The 9,433-nt window shown below is 36.3% G+C and overlaps 1 protein-coding gene and 1 long non-coding RNA gene across 2 annotated transcripts; both read left to right on the top strand.

Annotated features, from left to right (window-relative positions):
• Positions 1-3,639: 3,639 nt before the first annotated feature.
• Positions 3,640-5,374, top strand: LOC138900761 (uncharacterized). The gene is made up of 2 exons (XR_011412009.1): positions 3,640-3,983; positions 4,674-5,374. It is a non-coding gene; the product is annotated as an uncharacterized lncRNA (long non-coding RNA).
• Positions 5,375-6,939: 1,565 nt separating this feature from the next.
• Positions 6,940-9,033, top strand: LOC104110398 (protein JINGUBANG-like). Its single transcript, XM_009619885.4, has 2 exons — positions 6,940-7,788; positions 8,122-9,033. The coding sequence occupies exons 1-2, from the start codon at positions 7,084-7,086 to the stop codon at positions 8,761-8,763; spliced, it is 1,347 nt and encodes a 448-aa protein (XP_009618180.1). The 5' UTR covers positions 6,940-7,083; the 3' UTR covers positions 8,764-9,033.
• Positions 9,034-9,433: the final 400 nt, after the last annotated feature.

Here is a 9,433-nt window from a genome sequence, read left to right on the forward strand (position 1 = left end):
TGTACTCTAAAATAGTACAGCTAGATATGAGTGCTACAAAGATAGGAACTGGAAGCCTGAAAAGGATAAATATTATCTTAGTATGACTATCGTCCCTAGTAGAGAGATAATGCTAGGCAACCCAAAGAGCCAGTGGATGGAGCAAAGGGGAGCTAAAAGTAAAAGAATATCTTGTTGATGTTTTCAGAATAAAGTGATTGATAGAAATGTTAGCGGAAAAATAAGAAGAGAGTTAATGGAGCAGTATGAGTAAAATGTGGTACATGGATGACAACGGTAGATCAAAAAATGATAGTATTACAGGGTCTATAGTCAAGGGAAGGGAAAAAATGAGAGGTGACAGGCCTTGAGACAACAAAAGAGTATAGGCCATAAAGTCATATCCTCACTTCAAAAAATAAGTTCGTGACTCCAACGCAACTACCGAAAGGAAAAGTTAGACCCCAGAATAATAAAAATCAGTATGGATTGGTGAACAAGATAAACTAAATATGAACTAGGGACTGAGTGACTTGATAATAGTCAACATCATGAGAATTTCAGAGATTGCGTTTCAACGATAATCGAATGGACGACAGAAGAATACCCTTTAAAGGTCATTCAGGAAGACGCTTCCCTAAAGCAAGCAATATGAGCAAAGTTAAGCTTAAGGGATTGTATGTGCCAGTTGCACTAAGTGTCACCATTGCGATTAAGGGAATTTGTTATCCTTGGTACAGAAGGATTTTCACAAGGCGAGTAAGGGTCATCGATGATGTGAAAGGACGCCAAAGATGAAAAGGTAAAACATCTGTAGGTAGGTCATCGTAGCTCCAACTCTTAGTACTCCCCTAAAGGGGGGAATATGGAATGATGTGGCATTAAGCCAGAATTAAGTGGTTCTAGTAATTATGAAATGGTAAAGGAAAAATGCGGGAAAAAAAATAAAAAAGGGATGAGATTGCAATTATCCAAAGCCTACATATATGCTATGATTCTAGAATATTATGAAACAACGACGTCAAGGAAAGGAAGTAAGGGTCCCTACCCAAGAGGTTATTGATAGATAAGGAGTCAGTGCGAGACGTAAGTTAAGACAAAGAAAATAACCCAAGAAAGATTACGCGGAATATTGATATGAGAATGGGCCAACGAGTAATCAGTAATTGATTCAGGAAGAACCTAGTTATGGCTAAATAGGGGGTTATAGACGAGGTAGCAGATCGTGCAAGATAAACATAGTAAAACCCAATATGGTGAATCTAGTCTCGCAGATATGACATCGTGATCCTTGAGAAATATTCAAATAGGAGTTGGGGTAGTTAAAGGTACCATATGAGTGTTACTGAAATAAAAGAGAAAGCCACTGGGAAGACAGTCAAAATATCAAGTTCAGAAGCAACCCTACAAGCACACGAGCGTAAACTACGGATAATTATAGGCGAGAAAGGACATCAAAAAAAAAATCAAATATTCGGTGTAATTTGCTCGCAGCTTTACAAGAGTCAGAGAATCCTCCCTAAATACTACAATGAAAGACTAGCTGAGAAAGTAAGGAAGGAAGCTTTAACCTAAGCTGGGTGACCTAAGGAGGAAATGGTCCTATAACAACAGTCTAACAACAACATTGTATGCACTTCATAAGAAAATGGCACCTACTGTGGCTAGTGAACGGGAAGAAAAATCAAAAGTAATATTTGAAGATCATATGAGTTGTACAAAAATTCCGGCATGCGTGAGAGCTAAGAAAAGCTAAGCATGCACGCAACAAAGGGGAAGAAAGAGCAGGAAAGGTAATAGCAAGAAAACTGAGAAGGAACGAAAGGAATCATTCGATCAATGATCCAGAGTTAGCTACGTTATGAGCGCACTTAAGATTTCAGAGTATTATCCATGTAGCATATATGTTGACAATCATACAGCCGTAGAAGACTTCGGTATAAGTTAAAGAAATAATTGAGCCCATGTCATAGATCGAATTGTTAAAGGATTATATCATGGATAAGTCCTCAAGTTAAGCCCATGAAAATAAGAAGAGTTGATGGTTTCTCTAAGTTATACAAAGCTCAGTATAGCCTGAATAAACTCAAAGGAGTCTAAGACTAGTAGCATTTAGCAGAAATGGAATACTGCCATGGTAATGAAATAAAGGTGTGATTGCGATAGATAAAGGATGACGTTTAGCCTTCAATTGAGTAATGAATCAAAGAGGATTTCATGAATGATATGGGATTAAAATACCCATGTAAGGTAAATTAGTCTAATCATTTTAGAGGTTCCCCGATGAGACGTCAGCCCTAGTGATTACGTAAGAAGTTTCAAGTTATCAGTGGTAGATTATAGATCAATATTGATATGAATCAACAATGGATGGATAAAGGTTATAAAATATGATATGAGATTAGGCCATCAGTCTTTAGGATAAGCAACGAGAGTAACCTAGAGGTAGTTGCAGACCTCAGTAATGATAAATTGAAGTAAGAGTTATAGTATAGTATGACCTACGTAAATGCAGTAAAGTCATACTAATAGATAACCAGGTCTATGAAATAGGATATAGCAATATTCGCAAGTTCTACAAAGTACCAAGCGAAGAATTTCAGTATACATATAGATGCCCAGAGAGACATCTTATTAAGCTCTGTATATGTTTACAAAGTAAGGCCTAGAGATTGGTTAAAAGCTGGAGGAAAGAGAAGAGAAGAGTCGCATAGGCGCACATACAAAGTTAGAGTCGTAAAGGTTGCATGATAGAAGGTAGTAATAGTTGCGAGATTGGAAGAATTCCGACCACAAGTCGTGGTGTGAGAAAGAGGCTTAAAGGGGGGAATGCCCTGGCCTTTGGGATTCATTCATAGAACAGTCGCCTAGATGGCAAGAGAAGTACTAAACTATTCGCAAGAGCTATGGGTCATGAGAATGATAAGTGCATCCGTCAACATTCGAGGACGAATGTTCCAAAGGGGGGAATAATATTACACCCCATGCTTTCATACGTGGAAGTACAATTGCGCCATAAGTAAATTGATATAAGATCAGAAATGAGATGTTACGTCCCGCATTTTCGTACGTTGAAATTTTATCGTAAGTTAATCAATGTAAGCTCGGGAATGAGATTATTTTGAGGTTATAAGCATTATGCTATTTCAAACAAGGGATAAGTAAATTCGTGAAGGTGAGAGGGTAAGTAAATTCGTGAAGGTGAGAGGGTAAGCAAATCGAAGAAAATGAGTTTCGTCGAAACTTGGCAATTTGGAATAAAATACGGACCGAACTATAATACCAGGTATTTATGAACTAGTACTATACAAGGTACCACATGGCCATGATAGTAAGGTGTATAAGGTGTGTTAAAAGTAAGTAGTATTTTAAGTAATTTGAGATAATACTTAATTATGTGGATAATTGGTTAATTATTGAATTAGTGGGGGATTAATAAGTTAATTAAATAAAAGAGGTGAAATTTTTGATAAGTCTAAATCCCTAACATGGCAACCCCCCCCCCATTCTAATTAATGACTCATTAGTCATTACTATAAGGTGTCACATTTGGAGGAATCTTGTGGCTTAGTCATCACAGTGGGACCCACACCCACTAATACAAAAGGCTTCCCTAAAATCACCAAAGGGAGGTCACACTTACTAAATAATAGATGGAAATACTTCAGCAAACTCATACAAGGTGTTCTGCAAAGGGATTCATTAACGTGACACAAAAATTCTTCAACATGATTTGCAAGATTTCTTAGCTTTGAGAACAATTTCTACAAGTTGGAGTACAATCTGTAGCTTCTCACTTTCTTAGCTTTGAGAACAATTTCTACAAGTTGGAGTACAATCTGTAGCTTCTCACTTCTCAATTGAGAACAATTTCTACAAGCATATTTAAGGTGAGGTTGACGCAAGAATCAATCCTGATTGTCTCTTCGACAATTTCACGACTATAGCGTCGGTTTTTCTCCTTATCTTAGCAAGATGGAAATTACTTCGTATAAAAAAGTAAGGTATGTTAAGGTTATCCCTTCTTTCTTTTGGCCTGATCTATACGACACAAAAGAAATGAGCAAATGCACAATTTCTATAAATGACTTTATTCATAGAAATACTAGAAATGCTTATGTTCTTGATTCCCCATGTGTCATATTATTCTATCATCTTTTCATGGGTCTCAAAAAATACGTAAGTTGATAAAGTTTATTTTATGATATTAATTAAAGTCATAATGGTCTTATGACACTCCGAAAGATTTTATTGACGTACTTTTTTATGCATTGCACTCATTTATACATGTACATTGACCCATGACCAGATGGCGTTATATATTCGTATATATGTATATTATATTTAAATAGGATATGAAAAAAAGATTACGGCGTTATATACGCACCACTACTCGATCAGCTGGTATATGTTAATTATTTTTTCCACAGTGGCCGAGATGATATAATGGGATGCCCTCAGAGGCCTGATGATATTATGAAACATGTACCTATGCACGACATGAAATTCATACGCATGTGCATGACACTATAATTATTTCATGATTTACAGAGTTATCCAGACTTAAAGGTTGAGTTATTTACTCTATATTTCTTCCATGTCTGTTATGTACTTATTTATGTGCCTTACATACTCGGTACATTATTCGTACTAACGTCCCTTTTGCCTGGGGACGCTGCGTTTCATGCCCGCAGGTCCCGATAGACAGGTCGAGAGTCCTCCAAGTAGGCTATCAGCTCAGCGGAAGATGTTGGTGTGCTCCATTTGTTCCGTAGTTACTTATTTGGTCAGTATAATTAGGACATGTATGGATTGGTATGGCGGGGCTCAGTCCCGACCTTTATGATACTTATGTACTCTTAGAGGCTTGTAGACAGATGTCATGTATACGAATACTTGTATGGCCTTGTCGGCCTATGTTTTGAGTTTTTAAATGATCATGTTGGCCTATTAGGCCCGCGTGTCACGTGTATATGATGATGTAATAATAAAGATACGTTACGTTGGTACTCGGTTGAGTAAGGTACCGGGTGCCCGTCGCGGCCCATCGGTTTGGGTCGTGATGCTGGAGACAGGTAAGATATGAGTCAGCAAATAGTTTGTACCATATAGAGACATGTGATCGGTGCAAAATAAGTTCTGAAGGCATTGGAACTGGGAACGACGATTTGAAAGGAAGACATCAGTTGGAGAAGACACTATTCAATGAGCAGTCGTTACAGAGAATCTCTATATTCATGTTCAACCGTTATGCAGCCAGCAATACAGATTTTATTCTCATTCAAGAAGAGCTTGATTTGGGAATTTTGTCTCCGTGAATAGAGATATTTAAGGAAAAATTGTATCCATGGTTATACATGAAATATTCTGTACTCAAAAGCTAAATCAACACTTATTCTATTGAATCGTTATCTTTCTTGTGTTTTTAACATTGTTCTTATTTCTACTACGGAGAAACTAAATTCACAATCAGGCTTGTACTTCTTTTAAGTCATTTTGATAATCTAATTTCTGTGCTTATTCATTTCAAATTTTTGGATCAAATCAATTCACGTGTCTATAAACCACGTTACTAATTCAACTGTACAGTTTACGGGTAAATACTGTAGAGATAGATTTACTATGATATATTAAATGCTTAGGTGTAAATCCTTCATCACAATACACCAAAGTCAAAGAATGAAATTGATTGACTTCGACTTCTATGATATATTAGGTCATATATGACAAGTTGGTCTCGCGCAAGTTATGCTTGCCAAGAAGTAATAATATGTTTCTCTTAAAACAGAAAGATTTAACATATTTGATCGTCTCCAGACCGATGCCAGTTCATAAGTTGAATAGAAAATCAAATCATGTTGCCCATCTTTTAGTCATTTGTATAAGATATAGGAAAGATGTTAATGTTTCTCAAAACTAGTGGAATTTACATTATTGACAGTAAGAGCTGTGACCAACATCCTCCGACCTTCTAATTTTCTTCTTTCAACCATTTTGTTTTTTCTTGTGCTATTGTAAATTCCTTCTCTTCCCCATTCGTGCATCTTAAGGGCTTGTAACTGTCAATGACGGCGTCAAGAATTTTAACAAAGGAATTTAGAAAACATGTAAAAATTTTGCATATGAAAATCATACCTACAGCATAAAGCAATTACTAAACTGTCTTTATCACAACAGTAAAAGCTTTTCTTATGTCAAGAAGATTCAAAGTTTATACATATGCAAATAATTTTTTTTTACCCTATTTGAATAGTATAATTTTCCGACGACCTTCATTACCAGAGACGGATCCAGGATTTAAAGTTTATGGGTTCCTATAGCGACCTTAAATAAATATAAAATAAGTAAATTGGTTCACAATCAAATATTTATGAATATTTAGTGAATTTTGTAATATATATACAGGATATATCTAAAAGCTACTGATTCCCGGGAACCAAAATGTAATAGGCCGGATCCGCCCCTGTTCATTACTGGTTGCTGCCCTTAAGCTTAACGAAATTTAAAATGAAATTCCCCAAAGGTTGTCTGGCATATTGACTAAACCTCTCATGTACTGTACCAATTATTGCACATGAAGTGAGTCATTATTGCACTGAAGCTCACTTCATATATCTCTAAACTTTATTTAATTCATTTTTGCATCATGTTTATTACACCCGAATATCAACTGACCACTAGATATTTTACGACAAATGTAATTACTTATCAACACTCGAACACAAGCAATGCAAAAAACGAAAACTTATCATCAGTCGGTACATGCAAGAAGCATTATTAATTTAGTTTCATGAGTCAATATTAAGCAATTTAAAAAACGATGACCTGTAGTTAAACCCATAATTTATAGCCTCTAGTTTGGAATTCCGGTATATTAAGTGAATGCATTTCCCTACAAAATCTCTCTTCCACTCTGTCCCTTCCCTTCACCCTCTTCCCAACATTCTATTTCTTCTTTACTTGGTTCATCCATTTTTTCTTTGCCTTTTCTTCTCATAATTAACGTAAAACTATTGTTTCCGTCTTTCTTTATGCTGGAAGATCTGAGAAAATAGAAACTGATCACAACGACAAGAGAGAAGGCCAAATTAATTAACCACCACAATGTTTGTTGAAACAAGCCATTTGCCTCCTCAATTAGGAAACATTGTTCATTCTGATCCTAACATATCTACCACAAACATTAATCACGACGACGCGGATAACAATTACAATGCAAGGCACAGTAGTTTCTCTGCCTATGAAGCCAATCGTCTTAGTGGTGAAGGTTCTCCTATGATGATGTCCCCATGGAATCAAGGCTCTCCTTTTACTAAATCCCCTTGGTCCAAATTTGATGATCAAGATGGAAATTCCCAAAATATCCCTCAAAATGGTCTTATTGGTTCACTCGTACGTGAAGAAGGTCACATCTATTCTTTGGCTACAAAAAATGATCTTCTCTACACCGGATCAGATAGCAAGAACATACGTGTTTGGAAGAACTTGAAGGAATTTGCAGCATTCAAATCCAATAGTGGCCTTGTTAAAGCTATAATTATTTCAGGTGAGAAAATTTTCACAGGTCATCAAGATGGAAAAGTTCGTGTTTGGAAGATCCAAGCAAAGAATCCTGGTAGTTATAAACGTGCTGGGACTTTGCCAACCTTCTTTGACATTTTCAAGGCATCCATTAAGCCTAGCAATTATGTGGAAGTTAAGCGTAATAGGACTGGTTTATGGATCAAGCATGTTGATGCCATTTCATGCTTGAGCATGGATCAAAGCCATGGCCTACTCTATTCTGCTTCCTGGGACAGGACATTTAAGGTAAGTGGCGTATGCAAAAAATTTCATAAGCAATGTCAATATTTAAAGAAGTGAACAATCACTATAACACATCATATTATTAATTATCACTTTAGTTTTTATGAATGGAGGCTAGGTGGATGATTTGATTCAATACAACCTTTATTTTTTTCTAAAAGAGACTAAAAAATTTGCAAACCCACGACCTAAATTAATTAGGCAAATGACACGCATGAGCAGCAAACTAGGAGCGCTATTTGTCTAGCAATGTCACTTTATATTATCTATATCAATTTCTTGTTTTAGTATTATGTGCAGAGTAAATCTTTTAACGTGCATCCACCCATGTTTAAGGTATGGAACGTTGATAACTCAAAATGCATAGAATCAGTCAAAGCCCATGATGATGCTGTGAACTCTGTGGTGACTAGCGCGGAAGGCATAGTGTATACAGGATCAGCTGATGGAACAGTCAAGGTTTGGCAGAGGGAAAACTCTGGAAAGAACACAAAACATGTTTTTGTTCAGACACTTCTGAATCAGGAATGTGCAGTGACAGCTTTGGCTGTTAACAGATCTGGTTCAATAGTTTACTGTGGTTCATCTAATGGCGTTGTCAATTTTTGGGAACGCGAGAAACAGTTGTCGCATGGTGGAGTCCTCAAGGGCCACAAATTGGCAATTTTATGCCTTGCAGCTGCTGGAAATTTGGTGCTCAGTGGATCAGCAGATAAAACTATATGTGTTTGGAGAAGGGAAAAGTCCGTTCACACATTGCTTTCAGTTTTAACAGGTCACAATGGACCAGTGAAATGCCTTGCAGTGGAGGAGGACAAAGAGTCCACTGGAAGTGATCAGAAATGGGTGGTTTATAGTGGAAGTCTTGATAAATCAGTAAAAGTTTGGAGTGTTTCAGAGAAGGCACCAATGATGATGCAGAATAATATGCATGGTGATACGGTCACTTGGGATTCAATCCCATCTGTCAAAAATTGATTGAAAATGTTTCAAATGGCAAGTTTCAGTCGAGGAATTAATTATTCTGTTAATTGTAAGTGATGGCATTATGGTGTGTCAAATTTTTGGCCAATGACTACTGCATAATTGAGGGAATGGAATTGGACGGACAAATAAAATTCTTTTAATTTCTTTTTATTATTTGAATAATATTATGAACATTAATTGTAGGATTGAATCAATTGATAGGGGATTGATCTGCATAAGTTAATTGTTTTTGAGATATATATGTTCATATCGAGTTATGTACATCATTTTCTTTAATTATATGGTTAGTCTTATAAATAGAAAGGATTCCACATTACAATATTGTTGATGACAAAGTGTCACGATCCAAAATCACATGTCGTGATGGCGCCTATCTCAATACTAGACAAGCCGACAATCTCCCATATCTTTTATTTTTAAAAATAAAATGATTAAATTCAGCGGAAGAAAATTCACAAATATATATATATAAACACTCCCAAAAACCGGTGTCACTAAGTACATAAACATCTAATATGAATACAAGTCTGGAAAATACGGTCTATAATAATCTAAGACCAAATACAGTAAACAAGGAGATAGAGAAGGAGAGACAAGGTTTGCGAAACACGGCAGCTACCTCTGAATCTCCGAAAAATCAACTGTGCGAGAGAATCAACAC

The sequence above is a fragment of the Nicotiana tomentosiformis genome, chromosome 11, assembly GCF_000390325.3.
Source record: "Nicotiana tomentosiformis chromosome 11, ASM39032v3, whole genome shotgun sequence".
NCBI lineage: Eukaryota > Viridiplantae > Streptophyta > Magnoliopsida > Solanales > Solanaceae > Nicotiana > Nicotiana tomentosiformis.